We start from the raw sequence: 20,548 nt of genomic DNA on the forward strand, positions 1-20,548 counted from the left end.
CAACCAATTCCTACCTGTGGACACGTGTAAAGAGATGATTTGCATAGCTCCGCCTACTGCAAAGGATTCTGGGTAAACCTGCTATTCTTTGTATTATGCTGCTTGCAAGTACTTTCCGTTTCAGGAAAGCATCCACTATATCTTTTCGTTCCTTCACTTTTGCAAACTGATTATGCTTTGCTTAAAATACAAATCGAGCAGTTTTCAAAACTGATCCATCAACATTCCCAGGAGGCCACATGTATTGTGGAAGATGGCGAAAAAGACTTTCCGGGGTTTATATCTCTGTTAATCGAAGTTTAATAATGTTACTAATGTGCTCCAATTCTCCACAACATGTTAGAACACAGGTTATTATTATATGTAACCAGTTTATTGATGTTTTCCTTTATAATAGCGTTTATGAAGATGTTTACATGTTTCATTGTTTATTTAAGGTGAAGAACAAAAAGAATTGAATGATAAAGTTAAAGATCTTGAGACGTCCAATAGCCGTCTTGTGGCTTTACAGGTTTGGTTATTAATGTTTATTTAAATAAACTGTAGCATATGATGCTTGTCTGACCCAAATCTACAGTAAAAGGCCAATTCTCGGCTGTTGTGCTGATCTGTGCACACTGGTAACATTTAGCTCTTCGTCTGCACAGTTCTGGTGGGATTGGATTGTTACCATGAAAGGGAACCCAATACCAGATTTTCCCTATGTAAGCAATGTCCACCACCGTTTGGCCCTCTTAATAGCATTCTTCAACCCCTCGACATGAACTGTGTCGCCCTCAGTAGCTCCAAAAGTGACTCTTATTGTCATGTACTGTGTGCAGGTGGCTCAATGGGGGCTGCCTCCTCCGCCTTGATTGACATCGCTTACGTCCTACACATGCGTCAAGCACCCTATTAACCCCTTTCTGCCATCAGACGTACTATTGCGTCCATGGGGGGTGGGCCCTACTTCCCAAGGACGCAATAGTACGTCATATGCGATCGGCAGCGCTCACGGGGGGAGCGGCGCCGATCGCGGCCGGGTGTCAGCTGCCTATCGCAGCTGACATCCGGCACTATGTGCCAGGAGCGGTCACGGACCGCCCCCGGCACATTAACCCCCGGCACACCGCGATCAAAGATGATCGCGATGTGCCGGCGGTGCAGGGAAGCACCGCGCAGGGAGGGGGGCTCCCTGCGGGCTTCCCTGAGACCCCCGCAGCAACGCGATGTAATCGCGTTGCTGCGAGGGTCTTGCCGCCCTCCCTCCCTGCTCCAGGTCCCAGATCCAAGATGGCCGCGGATCCGGGTCCTGCAGGGAGGGAGGTGGCTTCACAGAGCCTGCTCAGAGCAGGCACTGTGAAGCCTGCACTGCTGCATGTCAGATCAGTGATCTGACAGAGTGCTGTGCAAACTGTCAGATCACTGATCTGTGATGTCCCCCCCTGGGACAAAGTAAAAAAGTAAAAAAAAAATTTTCCAAATGTGTAAAAAAAATAAAAAAAAAATATTCCTAAATAATGAAAAAAAAAAAAAAATATTCCCATAAATACATTTCTTCATCTAAATAAAAAAAAAAAAAAACAATAAAAGTACACATATTTAGTATCGCCGCGTCCGTATCGACTCGCCCTATAAAACTGGCACACTAGTTAACCCCTTCAGTAAACACCGTAAGAAAAAAAAAAAAAAAACGAGGCAAAAAACGACGCTTTATTATCATACCGCCGAACAAAAAGTGGAATAACACGTGATCAAAAAGACAGATATAAACAACCATGGTACCGCTGAAAGCGTCATCTTGTCCCGCAAAAAACGAGCCACCATACAGCATCATCAGCAAAAAAATGAAAAAGTTATAGTCCTGAGAATAAAGCGATGCCAAAATAATTATTTTTTCTATAAAATAGTTTTTATCGTATAAAAGCGCCAAAACATAAAAAAATGATATAAATGAGATGTCGCTGTAATCGTACTGACCCGAAGAATAAAACTGCTTTATCAATTTTACCAAACGCGGAACGGTATAAACGCCTCCCCCAAAAGAAATTCATGAATAGCTGGTTTTTGGTCATTCTGTCTCACAAAAATCGGAATAAAAAGCGATCAAAAAATGTCACGTGCCCGAAAATGTTACCAATAAAAACGTCAACTCGTCGCGTAAAAAACAAGACCTCACATGACTGTGTGGACCAAAATATGGAAAAATTATAGCTCTCAAAATGTGGTAACGCAAAAAATATTTTTTGCAATAAAAAGCGTCTTTCAGTGTGTGACGGCTGCCAATCATAAAAATCCGCTAAAAAACCCGCTATAAAAGTAAATCAAACCCCCCTTCATCACCCCCTTAGTTAGGGAAAAATAAAAAAATGTATTTATTTCCATTTTCCCATTAGGGCTAGGGTTAGGGTTAGGGCTAGGGTTAGGGCTAGTGTTAGGGTTAGGGCTAGGGTTAGGGCTAGGGTTAGGGCTAGGGCTAGGGTTAGGGCTAGGGTTAGGGCTAGGGTTAGGGTTAGGGCTAGGGTTAGGGCTAGGGTTAGGGCTAGGGTTAGGGCTAGGGTTAGGGCTAGGGTTAGGGCTAGGGTTAGGGCTAGGGTTAGGGCTAGGGCTAGGGTTAGGGTTGGGGCTAGGGTTAGGGCTAGGGTTAGGGCTAGGGTTAGGGCTACAGTTAGGGTTGGGGCTAAAGTTACAGTTAGGGTTTAGATTACATTTACAGTTGGGAATAGGGTTGGGATTAGGGTTAAGGGTGTGTCAGGGTTAGAGGTGTGGTTAGGGTTACCGTTGGAATTAGGGTTAGGGGAGTGTTTGGATTAGGGTTTCAGTTATAATTGGGGGGTTTCCACTGTTTAGGCACATCAGGGGCTCTCCAAAAGCGACATGGCGTCCGATCTCAATTCCAGCCAATTCTGCGTTGAAAAAGTAAAACAGTGCTTCTTTCCTTCCGAGCTCACCCGTGTGCCCAAACAGGGGTTTACCCCAACATATGGGGTATCAGCGTACTCAGGACAAATAGGACAACAACTGTTGGGGTCCAATTTCTCCTGTTACCCTTGGGAAAATACAAAACTGGGGGCTAAAAAATAATTTTTGTGGGAAAAAAAAGATTTTTTATTTTTACGGCTCTGCGTTATAAACTGTAGTGAAACACTTGGGGTTCAAAGTTCTCACAACACATCTAGATAAGTTCATTGAGGGGTCTAGTTTCCAATATGGGGTCACTTGTGGGGGGTTTCTACTGTTTAGGTACATTAGGGGCTCTGCAAACGCAATGTGACGCCTGCAGACCATTCCATCTAAGTCTGCATTCAAATGGCACTCCTTCCCTTCCGAGCCCTCCCATGCGCCCAAACAGTGGTTTCCCCCCACATATGGGGTATCAGCGCACTCAGGACAAATTGGACAACACATTTTTGGGTCCAATTTCTCCTGTTACCCTCGGGAAAATACAAAACTGGGGGCTAAAAAATAATTTTTGTGGGAAAAAAATTTTGTTTTATTTTTACGGCTCTCCATTATAAACCTCTGTGAAGCCCTTGGTGGGTCAAAGCGCTCACCACACATCTAGATAAGTTCCTTAGGGGGTCTACTTTCCAAAATGGTGTCACTTGTGGGGGGTTTCTACTGTTTAGGTACATTAGGGGCTCTGCAAACGCAATGTGACGCCTGCAGACCATTCCATCTAAGTCTGCATTCAAATGGCACTCCTTCCCTTCCGAGCCCTCCCATGCGCCCAAACAGTGGTTTCCCCCCACATATGGGGTATCAGCGCACTCAGGACAAATTGGACAACACATTTTTGGGTCCAATTTCTCCTGTTACCCTCGGGAAAATACAAAACTGGGGGCTAAAAAATAATTTTTGTGGGAAAAAATTTTTGTTTTATTTTTACGGCTCTCCATTATAAACCTCTGTGAAGCCCTTGGTGGGTCAAAGCGCTCACCACACATCTAGATAAGTTCCTTAGGGGGTCTACTTTCCAAAATGGTGTCACTTGTGAGTGGTTTCTACTATTTAGGTACATTAGGGGCTCTGCAAACGCAACATGGCGTCTCATCTCAATTCCTGTCAATTTTGCATTGAAAAGTCAAACGGCGCTCCTTCCTTTCCGAGCTCTCCCATCCGCCCAAACAGTGGTTTACCCCCACATATGGGGTATCAGCGCACTCAGGACAAATTGTACAACAACTATTGGGGTCCAATTTCTTCTCTTACCCTTGGAAAAATAAAAAATTGGGGGCGAAAAGATAATTTTTGTGAAAAAATATGATTTTTTTATTTTTACGGTTCTGCATTATAAACTTCTGTGAAGCACTGGGTGGGTCAAAGTGCTCACCACACCTCTAGATAAGTTCCTTAGGGGGTCTACTTTCCAAAATGGTGTCACTTGTGGGGGGTTTCAATGTTTAGGCACATCAGTGGCTTTCCAAACGCAACATGGCATCCCATCTCAATTCCTGTCAATTTTGCATTGAAAAGTCAAACGGCGCTCCTTCCCTTCCGAGCTCTCCCATCCGCCCAAACAGTGGTTTACTCCCACATATGGGATATCAGCTTACTCAGGACAAATTGTACAACAACTATTGGGGTCCAATTTCTTCTCTTACCCTTGGAAAAATAAAAAATTGGGGGCGAAAAGATAATTTGTGTGAAAAAATATGATTTTTTATTTTTACGGTTCTACATTATAAACTTCTGTGAAGCACTTGGTGGGTGAAAGAGCTCACCACACCTCTATATAAGTTCCTTAGGGGGTCTACTTTCCAAAATGGTGTCACTTGTGGGGGGTTTCAATGTTTAGGCACATCAGGGGCTCTCCAAACGAAACATGGTGTCCCATCTCAATTCCTGTCAATTTTGCATTGAAAAGTCAAATGGCGCTCCTTCGCTTCCGAGCTGTGCCATGCGCCCAAACAGTGGTTTACCCCCACATGTGGGGTATTGGCGTACTCAGGACAAATTGTACAACAATGATTGCGGTCCATTTTCTCCTGTTACCCTTGGTAAAATAAAACAAATTGGAGCTGAATTAAATTTTTTGTGAAAAAAAGTTAAATGTTCATTTTTATTTAAACATTCAAAAAATTCTTGTGAAGCACCAGAAGGGTTAATAAACTTCTTGAATGTGGTTTTAAGCACCTTGAGGGGTGTAGTTTTTAGAATGGTGTCACACTTGGGTATTTTCTATCATATAGACCCCTCAAAATGACTTCAAATGAGATGTGGTCCCTAAAAAAAAATGGTGTTGTAGAAATGAGAAATTGCTGGTCAAATTTTCACCCTTATAACTCCCTAACAAAAAAAAATTTTGGTTCCAAAATTGTGCTGATGTAAAGTAGACATGTGGGAAATGTTACTTATTAAGTATTTTGTGTGACATATATCTGTGATTTAATTGCATAAAAATTCAAAGTTGGAAAATTGCGAAATTTTCATAATTTTCGCCAAATTTCCGTTTTTTTCACAAATAAACGCAGGTACTATCAAAGAATTTTTACCATTGTCATGAAGTACAATATGTCACGAGAAAACAATGTCAGATTCACTGGGATCCGTTGAAGCGTTCCAGAGTTATAACCTCATAAAGGGACAGTGGTCAGAATTGTAAAAATTGGCCCGGTCATTAACGTGCAAACCACCCTTGGGGGTAAAGGGGTTAAAGAAGGATTAAAAGGTGGTGCCATGGTTTATATTGGGGGGGGAAACTCGATTACCCGTGCCCTTAGGTGCTAAACGCACAATGTTTTCACATACTATAATGTGTGCGTGTAAATTGACTGGGAAATTCCTCTGGTTATAAGACCTACTAGATGGTGGCCCGATTCTAACGCATCGGGTATTCTAGTATATTGCCCAGCCACGTAGTAATATTGCTATATTGCCCAGCGATGTAGTATATTGCCAAGCAACGTAGTATATTGCCCAGCCACGTAGTATATTGCCCAGTGACGTAGTATATTGCCCAGCCATGTATGTCACAGGTTAAAAAATAAAAAATAAGCATACTCACCTAACGATCCGAGGGCCCCTTGTAGTTTAACATACTCACCATTCTTGTCGCTGCTCCTCAGCGTCCCGTCTCTCGGCCTCCTGTGATCCAACGGCGCTGTGCCGATGGGCGCGCGGCTGCCACCATCTTGCGTTCCCAGGATGCGTTGCGAAATTACCCAGATGACTTAGCGGTCTCGCGAGACCGCTAGGTCTTTTGGGTAATTTCGCAAAGTATCGCTGGGAAAGGAAGATGGCGGCAGGCGCGAGCGCCTCAGCGGACAACGGAATGTGAGTATAGCAGGTTTTTTTAACATTACTTTTTTATTTACTATTGATGCCGCATAGTCTGCATCAATAGTAAAAGGTTGGGGACACACAGGGTTAATAGCGGCGGTAACGGCATAATGTCAAGATAGAGGATAAATAAGTATGTGGGGAGGTGTACTTGCATGTATAGCCACGCCATGATGCACGGAGCGCCTGTGCTTTGTATGAACAGTCATTCTGTGCTGACACTACCTATGACCACTTAGATCCCACTGTTAATAGTGCTGACCTGTAAGGCCCTGTAATAAGCGAGTAAAACTGACCGTTCAAATATTCTGCAGTATAGAAATATTGCACGGTATTATATCTGTGATCAGGCACGTAAAACTAGGTCCCATATAGGGACTAAGAGGAAAAAAATATTAAAATAGTAATTTTCTCTTTTGCAACATTGGGGGACACAGGACCATGGGTGTTAAGCTGCTGTCACTAGGAGGCTGACACTAAGTTGAGAGAAAAAAAGGGTTAGCTCCTCCCCTGCAGTATACACCCTCATGCTGGCGTCCAGAGACCCAGTTCAAGCTTAGTGTCCATAGGAGGCACACTGGATTTAATTTTTTTTATTTTTTTTTTACCGGAAGAAGGGGCGATGGAACCTTTCAAGGCTCCGATCTCCCCGAACCAACAACAGGCGAGCACGGGAGTTTTACCTCTCCGTATCCTCTCCTGCGACGTGGGATGCCACTGCCTGAGCTGATTTTTGGGGTCGACTGGCTCCTTTCAAGGGACCAATCTCTCTTCCCCCCCCCCCCCCCCCCACTGAGAAAGCGGATGATGGAAGGAGGCGGACGGTTCCTCTCCACCCCCATCTCATGGAGATGGTGGATAGAGGCTTCCCCAACCCTGCACCTTCCTAATCCCCCCCGGGCACATCTCACCTGCGGCAAGCTTCTCTGCGATCCCCTTCTGTTCGGGGTAAGTGCCACATGGGGGGGTCGGTCGTCCTGGCGGTTCCAGAGGGCTCCTTCACAGGAGCGGGGCACTCCTTTTCAGGGTCTCCACTAGGCGCCGGCACTCCGCGGCTGCGCGCCGGGCCGAGGCCGCAAATTTAGTCCCCGGCTTCGGCCTAGCACAGGCCACATCCCAATAGGCCCCGCCCACCTTTTCGCGTCATCCTGCGGCTCTGATCCTGGCGCTTCTCGCTCTCTGCGAGATTACCCTCCCAACCCCCGGCGGCCATCTTTCTTTCACTGCACACCGCAGCTCCAGCTCCTCCACGTGCAGCGCTCTGGACGCCGGCTGTCTTCCCTTCAGCGCCGCCGCCGCCTCACTCTTTGCGGGACACAGGACCACGGGTAAGGAGACCACGTTAGGTTCTCCTTGAAGCGTCACCCTCGCTTCCATAGTCTATAGACCCTGAGGACTATCTCTTACATTAGGATACATCATGTCCCAGTCAAGGGCCAAAAAGATCACTAAGGTGCATACTACCTTCTTTACTGCGTGTACCACCTGCCAGGCTCCACTTCCTCGGCCTCAGAGTTGCCCCCTCTGCTCAGCCTGCGATGCCCTAGGAGCCCTCCGCCGCCACCGAACCCAGTGAATCTAGCCCTCTTGAGTGGGCCGGGTCACTGTCACAGTCCATGGATTCTTTAGCCAAAGCGATTAAATCCCTTCTTGACCCCTCTGGGGAGCGGGGCACTCTTTTTCATGGGTTAAGAGATCCCTCTGTAACAGGGGAATCATCGGCCAGCAGGGGCCGCTCTCACCGGAAGGAGGCGCGGTCATCCAGAAAACGGATCCGCACTACCTCCCCTGAGCACTCACCACACCAGTCATCCTCGGGTAGCTCCACTTCTCGCTCACCCTCTCTAGGGGCTCGTAGCGATCACGACTCTGAATATGAGTCTGATGCATCCTTAGACCCGGATGCTCCGGAGTTTAGATCTAATGTCGACTCCCTCATCGAGGCAGTCAATCATGCACTAAAAGTGGACGATGACCCTAGTTCTGCTCCGGACCATTCCGTCTCCTTTACGAGAACCAAGCATTCCCATAAGACGTTCGCCTCTCACCCAGATTTCCTGGATTTAGTCAGGTGACACAGGGAGCATCCGGATAAGCGTTTTACGGGCAAAAAGGCCCTGGAATCGAAGTATTCCTTTTCCGCAGATCTTGTTAACAATTGGATGGAATCTCCACTAGTAGATCCTCCGGTTTCGCACTTAGCTACCAAAACTCTCTTCTCCGTTCCTGATGGTGCTTCAATTAAGAATCCCACAGAACGCCTAGCTCGCTCAGTGTACGAAGCCTCAGGTTCCTCTCTATCTCCCTCCTTCGCTGCGGCTTGGGTTGCCAAGGCAATGGTTTTCTGGGCAGATGCCCTCGCAAAATACATTCAGGAACAGGATCTTCCGTCTGAGGTGGCGGACCTTGCCAAACAAATTGCCATGGCTGGAGATTATGTGATGTATGCGTCTCTCGACGCAGCAGACTGTGCAGCAACTGCGGCTTCGAACGCCATCACCATTAGGAGAGCTATCTGGCTCAGAGAGTGGCGTGCAGATTCCTCCTCAAAAAGTCTCTGATTTCCCTGCCCTTTCAGAGCGGGCGTCTTTTTGGAGAAAAACTAGACCAGCTTATCTCCGACGCTACAGGAGTGAAGAGCAAGTTCCTCCCGCAACACAGGCCCAAAGCTGCCTTTCAGCGCCAACAATATTTTCGCTTTCGGCCCTTTTGCAGTAGCCCATTCTGGTCCAATCCCGCTGCCTCATCCAGATCAGAACGATCCGCATGCACAGACAGAGACTCTTGACCTTCTTTTAGGCCGAATCAGTCCTGGCGAGGAAAGCCTAGGCATCCCAGAACCAGAGGGTCCAGGCCTGCCAGATTCCCTTCGCAATGACTCGGGGACTATTCAAGTCGACACCTCCAAAGTAGGCGGACGTCTGCTTCTTTTTCAACAAGTCTGGCCCTCCGTCGTCCACGACGAATGGGTCAGGGATCTGGTGTCTTCTGGCTACAAAATAGAACTCTTCACAACCCCCCCCCAGCACGTTTTTTTTCCCTCGCGTCTCACAAGTTCGGGAGCTCAGTCTCGCGCCCTTCACTGCGCCATCGAATCCCTCCGCCAAAGCGGGGTCATCGTACCGCGTACCGGTTCCGCAACACGAGAGATTCAGAGGTTTTTACTCAAACCTCTTCGTCGTGCTAAAAAAGGACGAGACTGTACGCTCCATTTTGGACCTGAAGCTCCTAAACAAGTATGTAAAAGTACGGCACTTCAGGATGGAATCCCTTCAGTCGGTCGTCTCCTCGATGGAGAGAGGAGAGTTCCTAGCATCAATAGACATCAAAGATGCTTACCTTCATATCCCAATCTTCCCACCACATCAAAGGTTCCTACGTTTCGCCATCCTAGAGGACCACTTTCAATTCACGGCCTTACCCTTCGGTCTTGTCACGGCGCACAGGGTATTCACAAAAGTCATGGCGGCTGTCATGGCCATTCTTCACTCTCGAGGAGTGATCGTGTTGCCATACTTAGACGACATCCTCATAAAAGGTCCGTCTTATCAGGCCTGCGAAGCAAGCGTCCACATTACCTTGGATTCTCTTTCGCGCCTGGGCTGGTTAATCAACTCGGACAAGTCCTCTCCCATTCCTGCCCAAAGGATCTCCTTCCTAGGCATGATCCTGGACACATCAAGGGGACTGGTCCTGCTTCCTCGGTCCAAGGCCCAAGAGCTTCAGCAGGGAGCTCGGACGCTCTGTCATCCTCGTCCACGGCCCATCCGGTTTGCCATGAAGATCCTGGGAAAAATGGTGGCCGCAATAAAAGCGGTCCACTTCGCTCAACTCCATCTCCGCCCCTTACAACAGGCTCTGCTGGACAACTGGGACAGGAGTCCCTTATCCCTCGATCGGCCATGCCCTCTGTCCCCATGGATCAGGCAAGCCCTCACATGGTGGACTCTGGGATCATCTCTCCTCCAGGGGGAAGTCTTTTCTCCCGGTCCGCTGACTGGTGGTAACTACCGACGCCAGTCTCCTCGATTGGGGAGCGGTGTTTCTACACCACTCTGCCCAGGGGCGTTGGACAATTCGGGAGTCGAGGCTCCCTATAAACATCCTGGAGATTCGAGCGATCAGACTCGCCCTGAGACGCTTTCACCCCCTGCTCGCGGGTCACCCAATTCGTGTTCAATCGGACAACGTCACAGCGGTGGCGTATATAAACCATCAGGGGGGTACCCGCAGCAGGGCAGCGATGCAGGAAGTGTCCCACATTCTTCGTTGGGCCGAGGCCAACCACTACCATTTCCGCGGTGCATTTTCCGGGCGTCGAGAACTGGGCGGTGGACTTTCTCAGCCGTCAGGGTCTTGCCTCGGGGGGAGTGGGAACTTCATCCAGAGGTTTTCCGGCAAATCTGCCTTCGCTGGGGAACCCCGGACGTTGATCTGATGGCGTCCAGACTGAACGCCAAAGTTGACAACTTCATAGCACGTTCTCGGGATCCCCAGGCCATCGGGGTGGACGCACTGATATCCCCGTGGCATCGGTTCCAACTCCCGTATGTGTTTCCTCCGCTTCCCTTACTGCCGAAGGTGATCCGAAAAATCAAGACGGAGGGGGTTCTGGTCATCCTTGTCGCTCCGGATTGGCCACTTCACGCATGGTACGCGGAGCTCGTTCAGCTCGTATCAGACGTTCCCTGGCGGTTACCAGACCACCCAGATCTGCTTCGCCAAGGGCCGATCTGCCACCAGAGCTCAGGGGCCCTACGTTTAACGGCGTGGCTGTTGAAACCTGGATTCTAACTCAAGCTGGTTTCTCTCAGCAGGTCATTCCCACCATAAGTGCTCGCAAAGCGTCTTCCGCTTGCATCTATCACCGCACCTGGAAAACCTTCTTCTCGTGGTACAGGCTCCGAGGTCACCCTCCGCTCGTTTTCTCAATCCCTTCCATTTTGGATTTCCTACAGTCCGGCTTGGATTCCGGCCTGGTGCTGAGTTCCCTCAAGGGTCAGATCTCAGCGTTATCTGTGTTGTTCCAACGTAAGATCGCTGCCAACTTGCAAGTCAGGACCTTCATTCAGGGGGTCTCCCATGTGGTACCCCCCTACAGAATGCCGTTAGAGACCTGGGATCTTAATTTGGTTCTGAGTGTTCTTCAGGAACCTCCGTTTGAACCTCTGCAGGACGTCCCGCTAACTGTCCTCTCCTGGAAGGTTGCCTTCCTTGTAGCAGTGACGTCTATCAGACGGGTCTCAGAATTGGCCGCTTTATCCTGCCGGGCGCCTTTCCTTGCCTTCCACCAGGACAAGGTAGTCCTACGCCTATCTCCGGTCTTTCTTCCTAAGGTGGTCTCATCTTTTCGCCTTCTGCCCACAGCCAAAACACAGGGTCGAAAAGGCCCTTCATACCCTGGACGTGGTACGGGCCCTTAGGAGGTAAATTTCAAGAACTGCTCATTTCTGCAAATCGGACTCCCTCTTTGTCCTCTCGGAGGGTCACAGAAAGGGTTTGGCTGCGTCTAAGGCCACGATAGCCAGATGGATTCGGTCTGCTATCCAAGAATCCTATCGGGTCAGGGGCAGACCTATCCCGGCGGGGATTAGAGCACACTCCACTTGGTCGATGGGTGCTTCCTGGGCCATCCGGCACCAGGCAACGGCGGAGCAGGTTTGCAAGGCCGCACCGTGGTCCAGCCTCCATACTTTCACAAAGCACTACAATGTCCACATTCATTCTTCTGTGGATGCGCCGTCGCGCATTTATAGTCAGATGGTACACGAAGTTATTTGGTTGTATTGTTCCCCACCCAGGGACCGCTTTGGGACGTCCCATGATCCTGTGTCCCCCAATGTGGCGAAGGAGAAATATGGATTTTTGTGTACTCACCGTAAAATCTTTTTCTCCGAGCCACTCATTGAGGGACACAGCCCCCAATCTGTTGGCCTGTTCGGCTCGTTACCTTTTTCGTTTTTTTTTTTACTTTCTTTGACATGTTATACTCTAATGTTACGTGATATATTATTATTAATCTCCTACTGCTTTTGCACTGAACTGGGTCTCTGGAAGCCAGCATGAGGGTGTATACTGCAGGGGAGGAGCTAACCTTTTTTTGTCTCAACTTAGTGTCAGCCTCCTAGTGACAGCAGCATAACACCCATGGTCCTGTGTCCCCCAATGAGTGGCTCGGAGAAAAGGATTTTACGGTGAGTACACACAAAAATCCCTATTTTTCATTATACTGACACAAAGAATGGAATAAAGTGATCAAAAAGTCAAACAGGAAAAAATGGTGTCCTTGTGTCCCTCAGGGAATACAGCCTTTAAGGGAACCCGGGCTTTTGTAACTAAAATAGCCAGCTTGTGCAGCACTAATGCTGCATTCTGACAAGGTGGCTTTTTTAGTTATTCTCCCTGCACACGCTGAAATAAACGCTTATAAAATGTGCCCCCCTCATACTGTGAAATTGTCCCGGGGCGGGTCTTTCCCCCTAATCAGACGTAGCACAGCCGTCACTCTGGGCCTGCGAGCGCCGGGCACCACCTCCTCTTGCTTCACTATCGTCCCCGTCGCCTGCGCTGTAAGTATTTTTTTTTTCTGGGCATGCGCAGTTGCGCTGCCCTTCGAACTTACAGCGCAGGCGCCGGGGACACTGCTGAAGCAAGAGGAGTTGGTGCCCGGCGCTCACAGACCCAGAGTGACGGCTGTGCTGCCTCTGATTAGGAGGGAAAGACCTGCCCCGGGACGATTTCACAATATGAGGGGGCACATTTTATAAACGTTTAATTCAGTGTGTGCAGGGAGTATAACTAAGGGTACTTTCACACTAGCGTTTTTTGTAAATCCGTCACAATGCGTCGTTTTGCAGAAAAAACGCATCCTGCAAAAGTGCTTGCAGGATGCGTTTTTTCCCCATAGACTTCTATTGGCGACGCATTTGCGACGGATTTGCACACTTCGCATCCGTCTTGCGACGAATGCGTCGTGCTTTGGCGGACCGTCGGGGAAAAAAAACCCTACATGTAACGTTTTTTTCTCCCGACGGACTGCTTTTTCCGACCGTGCATGCGCGGCCGGAACTCCGCCCCCACCTCCCCGCACCTTACAATGGGGCAGCGGATGCGCCGGAAAAATGCATCCGCTGCACCCATTGTGCAAAGCGTTAAACGCTAGCGTCGGAATCTCTCCCCGACGCATTGCGACGGGGAGATTCCGACGCTAGTGTGAAAGAAGCCTAACCCTGTCCGAATGCAGCATTAGTGCTGCACAAGGTGGCTCTTTTAGTTACAAACGCCTAAGGGGGTGACAGGTTCCCCATTTTTTCTGTGTGCGGTCCGTTTACCCTTCTAAGCCTGAGACTCCTGCAGTATCAGATATTGTTTTAGCATTTTAATCTAGACTGTCAGCCTGTCGTTTTTTTACCCTTCCAAGGGAATTTTCTATAATTTTTGTCCTATAATTTTGGATTATGTGTGAACAGCTTTGACAAAAATGTGTGCGCGCTCCCAACAGCCTTAGATGTTAATATATTTTCATCCTTAAGGGAGATGCATGTATTCCCAGTCCGAGTGCGATCCAGCAGATTATTGGATCGCACCCGGACCAATGTTAGTCCATTGGGACGTGAACATTTCAGATTTATTTATTTTTATTCCCCCAGCCAAGGAAAAAATCGCTGTGTGCCCAAGTTTGATCTGATATTGGGATCTCACTCTGTCATGCAAGGCAGTGAGTCCGTGAAATCATCAGACTGCACTTGGATGAGATTGGGAGTGCGGTCCGATTTTCACAGACTGATAGAATGGAGAATTTTTTTTCTCCATCTTCTCCTCATCTGAGTGGCATCAAACTATGCTGACACTAGGATCAGTGTGATGTACAAGATGTCAGCCCGATTCAGTCTGAGAATATACCGCCGTCTGCAGCTGCCCTAATGCTGAGTGTCATTGTGGAGCTTGGCAGCTAGTTACTCTTCTCTTCTAGTAATGTTAGTCACGTTCTTGCTTTTCAGAGTCAGTTAACAAGAGCCAGAGATTCCGCTGAATCTGAAAAGAGAGATCTGGTCCGCACCAATGAGCGCCGAGCCCAAGAGCTGGAACATCTTAATGGTGAGGAATCCAAGGAAAGCATGACCTCGTGTATTCATGTATTCTGCGCATCCACCACAGTGTTCGACTGTGAGCCACGAGGGTGGCACAGGGCAATAGATGATTAAGAGGAGTTGTGTTTTTCTCTGTCCTGTGATTTATGCTTATTCTAAAAGGTTTAAAGTTTCTGCAGCTTCAAAATTGGAAAACATGCCTTCAATCATTTTGTACCAACACTCTAAATGCATAAAATCAAAGCATTCTGACTATGTGCATATAAGTGATGACCGTATCAATAGGAAATAAAAGCATAGAAAGGACGGCGCCTCGTGATATACGTTCTCACAGATTGCTAGGCAAAGCAGTGGTACCCAACATGGGGCTGGTCACCTGTTGTTTCATGTTTGAGTATCTCGCCCTGTAAAAGGGTGGGACGCCCAGTAGTGCCTGTCATCTCCTGGTGTGTCCTTCTTTCTACAGAATACTTTCACATGGTCCAACAATTAACAGTACAGTGATTATACATTAGAAGATGCTAAATTGGCACGGTCAAGTGTCTACATTATAGGACATATGCAGAAAATGATGACAAAAGCAAGGGTCTACGGATAAAGCCGTTCCACATAACGTATAACCTTCTAAGACACATTACTGTGCCAAGAAAGTGGCATGTGTCGCTCCATTGAAGTGTCAGCACCAGTTTAGCATCTTTCATCTAAGTGTTAACAGTGTGAAACTTACTGCAGTACGTCCTCGGTAACATCTGTTTTGGAGGCTGCTCTCTGCTCTTGCTCCCCTTGGTTTTTTTTATGCGTACTGCCAGAATGCTCTCTTGCTGTCTTCTCACTTCTCATTAGTGATGGCAAGGGAGCGCACTGTCACTGCGCATTTAAAGGAATATTGTGCAATTAACGGGGAGCTTATACTGAGTGCCTAGAAATTGGCGCATAGTCAGTAAAGCGGGGACTATTTCAGCCCCTGAAATAGATGCCACACTTTGTTCCAGGGTGGGGCTAGCAGCTCAGTGACTACAGACTCAGCCCCCAATGATGTTTTGTTTGCGTATCCCAGCCTGCGTTGGGGATTATAAAATAAAACGCCATCAAAACGGAAGTTAAAAAAAAAATAGGAAAATGGGGAATTTTTAATTAACATGTGTTATAAACTGTTTACACTATTAGATTTTAGCTTTGTTTTCGGACCTCCCCTTTACCCAACGTTGTCTGATTTATCACTGTTGGCATCCATGGGACCTTTATTTTCAGCTGGTCATATAAGGGCCATGCATAGTGCTAAAGCAATGCTATGTCCTCTTCATTCTCAAGTTTTTTTGAATTCCTTCCATAAGGCCTCAACAGGTCAAAGTTGTAGGTTATAATACAAATTTGCCATTACTTTGTAAAATAGGACTATCCCTTTAACCCCTTCCCGACCCATGACGCCACGTAGGCGTCATGAAAGTCGGTGCCATTCCGACCCATGACGCCTATGCGGCGTCATGGAAAGATCGCGTCCCTGCAGATCGGGTGAAAGGGTTAACTCCCATTTCACCCGATCTGCAGGGACAGGGGGAGTGGTAGTTTAGCCCAGGGGGGGTGGCTTCACCCCCTCGTGGCTACGATCGCTCTGATTGGCTGTTGAAAGTGAAACTGCCAATCAGAGCGATTTGTAATATTTCACCCATTATAACGGGTGAAATATTACAATCCAGCCATGGCCGATGCTGAAATATCATCGGCCATGGCTGGAAATACTAGTGTGCCCCCACCCCACCCCACCGATCGCCCCCCCAGCCCCCCGATCTGGCCGGTACACTGCTCCGGCTCCCCTCCGTCCTGTGCTCCGCTCCCCCCTGTGCTCGTGTCCGCTCCCCCCGTGCTCCAATCACCCCCCCGTGCTCCAATCACCCCCCCTGCACTCCGATCCACCCCCCCCGTGCTCCGTTCCACCCCCCCGTGCTCCGTTCCAGCCCCCCCGTGCTCCGTTCCACGCCCCCCGCGCTCCGTTCCACCCCTCCCGCGCTCCGATTCCCCCCCCCGTGCTCCGATCCCCCCCCCCGTGGTCCCCCCCCACCCTATCATACTTACCGATCCAGCCGTGGTCCCGTCCGTCTTCTCCCGGGCGCCGCCATCTTCCAAAATGGCGGGCGCATGCGCAGTGCGCCCGCCGAATCTGCCGGCCGGCAGATTCGTTCCAAAGTGCATTTTGATCACTGAGATATAATCTATCTCAGTGATCAAAATAAAAAAAATAATAAATGACCCCCCCCCCTTTGTCACCCCCATAGGTAGGGACAATAAAAAAATAAAGAAATTTTTTTTTTTCCACTAATGATAGAATAGGGTTAGGGGTAGGGTTAGGGGTAGGGTTAGGGTTAAGGTTAGGGGTAGGGTTAGGGGTAGGGGTAGGGTTAGGGTTAGGGGTAGGGTTAGGGTTAGGGTTAGGGTTAGGGGTAGGGTTAGGGGTAGGGTTAGGGTTAGGGGTAGGGTTAGGGCTAGGGTTAGGGCTAGGAATGTGCACACGTATTCTGGTCCTCTGCGGATTTTTCCGCTGCGGATTTGATAAATCCGCAGTGCTAAACCGCTGCGGATTTATGGCGGATTTACCGCTTTTTTTCTGCGCATTTCACTGCGGTTTTACAATTGCGATTTTCTATTGGAGCAGTTGTAAAACCGCTGCGGAATCCGCACAAAGAAGTGACATGCTGCGGAATGTAAACTGCTGCGTTTCCGTGCAGTTTTTCCGCAGCATGGGCACAGCGATTTTTGTTTCCCGTAGGTTTACATTGAACTGTAAACTCATGGGAAACTGCTGCGGATCCGCAGCGTTTTCCGCAGCGTGTGCACATACCTTTAGAATTAGGCTATGTGCACACGGTGCGGATTTGGCTGCGGATTCGCAGCAGTGTTCCATCAGGTTTACAGTACCATGTAAACATATGAAAAACCAAATCCGCTGTGCCCATGGTGCGGAAAATACCGCGCGGAAACGCTGCGTTGTATTTTCCGCAGCATGTCAATTCTTTGTGCGGATTCCGCAGCGTTTTACACCTGTTCCTCAATAGGAATCCGCAGGTGAAATCCGCACAAAAAACACTGGAAATCCGCGGAAAATCCGCAGGTAAAACACAGTGCCTTTTACCCGCAGATTTTTCAAAAATGGTGCGGAAATATCTCACACGAATCCGCAACGTGGGCACATAGCCTTAGGGTTAGGGTTGGAATTAGGGTTGTGGTTAGGGTTAGGGGTGTGTTGGGGTTAGGGTTGTGGTTAGGGGTGTGTTGCGGTTAGGGTTGTGTTTAGGGTTATGGCTACAGTTGGGATTAGGGTTAGGGGTGTGTTGGGGTTAGTGTTGGAGTTAGAATTGAGGGGTTTCCACTGTTTAGGCACATCAGGGGTCTCCAAACGCAACATGGCGCCACCATTGATTCCAGCCAATCTCGTATTCAAAAAGTCAAATGGTGCTCCCTCACTTCCGAGCCCTGACGTGTGCCCAAACAGTGGTTTACCCCCACATATGGGGTACCAGCATACTCAGGACAAACTGCGCAACAATTACTGGGGTCCAATTTCTCCTGTTACCCTTGTGAATCTAAAAAAATGCTTGCTAAAACATAATTTTTGAGGAAAGAAAAATGATTTTTTATTTTCACGGCTCTGCGTTGTAAACGTCTGTGAAGCACTTGGGGGTTCAAAGTGCTCACCACATATCTAGATAAGTTCCTTGGGGGGTCTAGTTTCTAAAATGGGGTCACTTGTGGGGGGTTTCTACTGTTTAGGCACACCAGGGGCTCTGCAAACGCAACGTGACACCCGCAGACCATTCCATCAAAGTCTGCATTTCAAAAGTCACTACTTCCCTTCTGAGCCCCGACGTGTGCCCAAACAGTGGTTTACCCCCACATATGGGGTATCAGCGTACTCAGGAGAAACTGGACAACAACTTTTGGGGTCCAATTTCTCCTGTAACCCTTGGGAAAATAAAAAATTCTGGGCTAAATAATTATTTTTGAGGAAAGAAAACGTATTTATTATTTTCACGGCTCTGCATTATAAACTTCTATGAAGCACTTGGGGGTTCAAAGTGCTCACCACACATCTAGAAAAGTTCCTTTCAGGGTCTAGTTTCCAAAATGGGGTCACTTGTGGGGGGTTTCTACTGTTTAGGCACATCAGGGGCTCTGCAAACGCAACGTGACGCCCGCAGAGCATTCCATCAAAGTCTGCATTTCAAAACGTCACTACTTCAATTCCAAGCCCCGGCATGTGCCCAAACAGTAGTTTACCCCCACATATGGGGTATCACCGTACTCAGGAGAAACTGGACAACAAATATTGGGGTCAAATTTCTCCTGTTACCCTTGGGAAAATTAAAAAATTCTGGGCTAAATAATTATTTTTGAGGAAAGAAAACGTATTTATTATTTTCACGGCTCTGCATTATAAACTTCTATGAAGCACTTGGGGGTTCAAAGTGCTCACCACACATCTAGATAAGTTCCTTTGGGGGTCTAGTTTCCAAAATGGGGTCACTTGTGGGGGGTTTCTACTGTTAAGCCACATCAGGGGCTCTGCAAACGCAACGTGACGCCCACAGAGCATTCCATCAAAGTCTGCATTTCAAAACGTCACTACTTCACTTCCGAGCCCCGGCATGTGCCCAAACAGTGATTTACCCCCACATATGGGGTATCAGCGTACTCAGGAGAAACTGGACAACAACTTTTGGGGTCAAATTTCTCCTGTTACCCTTGGGAAAATAAAAAATTGCAGGCTAAAAGATCATTTTTGAGAAAATAATTTTTTTTTTTATTTTCATGGCTCTGCGTTATAAACTTCTGTGAAGCACTTGGGGGTTCAAAGTCCTCACCACACATCTAGATTAGTTCCTTTGGGGGTCTAGTTTCTAAAATGGTGTCATTTCTGGGGGATCTCCAATGTTTAGGCACACAGGACCTCTCCAAACGTGACATGGTGTCCGCTAATGATTGGAGCTAATTTTCCATTTAAAAAGCCAAATGGCGTGCCATCCCTTCCGAGCCCTGCCGTGCGCCCAAACAGTGGTTTACCCCCACATATGGGGTATCAGCGTACTCAGGACAAACTGGACAACAATATTTGGGGTCCAATTTCTCCTATTATCCTTGGCAAAATAGGAAATTCCAGGCTAAAAAATCATTTTTGAGGAAAGAAAAATTATTTTTTATTTTCATGGCTCTGCGTTATAAACTTCTGTGAAGCACTTGGGGGTTTAAAGTGCTCAATATGCATCTAGATAAGTTCCTTGGGGGGTCTAGTTTCCAAAATGGGGTCACTTGTGGGGGAGCTCCAATGTTTAGGCACACAGGGGCTCTCCAAACGCGACATGGTGTCCGCTAACAATTGGAGCTAATTTTCCATTCAAAAAGTCAAATGGCGCGCCTTTTCTTCCGAGCCCTGCCGAGTGCCCAAACAGTGGTTTACCCCCACATATGAGGTATCGGCGTACTCGGGAGAAATTGCCCAACAAATTTTATGATCCATTTTATCCTACTGCCCATGTGAAAATGAAAAAATTGAGGCGAAAAGAATTTTTTTGTGAAAAAAAATTACTTTTTCATTTTTACAGATCAATTTGTGAAGCACCTGAGGGTTTAAAGTGCTCACTAGGCATCTAAATTAGTTCCTTGGGGGGTCTAGTTTCCAAAATGGGGTCACTTGTGGGGGAGCGCCAATGTTTAGGCACACAGGAGCTATCCAAACGCGACATGGTGTCCGCTAACGATGGAAATAATTTTTCATTCAAAAAGTCAAATGGCGCTCCTTCCCTTCCGAGCCTTACCATGTGCCCAAACAGTGGTTTACCTCCACATGTGAGGTATTGGTGTACTCAGGAGAAATTGCCCAACACATTTTAGGATGCATTTTATCCTGTTGCCCATGTGAAAATGAAAAAATTGAGGCTAAAAGAATTTTTTTGCGAAAAAAAAGTACTTTTTCATTTTTACGGATCAATTTGTGAAGCACCTGGGGGTTCAAAGTGCTCACTATGCATCTAGATAAGTTCCTTGGGGCGTCTAGTTTCCAAAATGGGGTCACTTGTGGGGGAGCTCCAATTTTTAGGCACACGGGGGCTCTCCAAACGTGACATGGTGTCCGCTAAAGAGTGGAGCCAATTTTTGATTCAAAAAGTCAAATGGCGCTCCTTCCCTTCCAAGCCCTGCCGTGCGCC

The 20,548-nt window shown here is 47.9% G+C and overlaps 1 protein-coding gene across 2 annotated transcripts in view; it reads left to right on the forward strand.

Moving 5' to 3' along the window:
• TPR (translocated promoter region, nuclear basket protein) overlaps positions 1-20,548 on the forward strand; it is a 196,935-nt gene that overhangs the window by 32,166 nt on the left and 144,221 nt on the right. For both annotated transcript variants that reach the window (XM_069737241.1, XM_069737242.1), the window contains exons 3-4: positions 438-511; positions 14,262-14,358. In XM_069737241.1, the coding sequence (XP_069593342.1) occupies positions 438-511; positions 14,262-14,358 (171 nt within the window). The remainder of the gene's footprint in view (positions 1-437; positions 512-14,261; positions 14,359-20,548) is intronic.

Source organism: Ranitomeya imitator, chromosome 8 (genome assembly GCF_032444005.1).
Source record: "Ranitomeya imitator isolate aRanImi1 chromosome 8, aRanImi1.pri, whole genome shotgun sequence".
Taxonomy (NCBI): domain Eukaryota; kingdom Metazoa; phylum Chordata; class Amphibia; order Anura; family Dendrobatidae; genus Ranitomeya; species Ranitomeya imitator.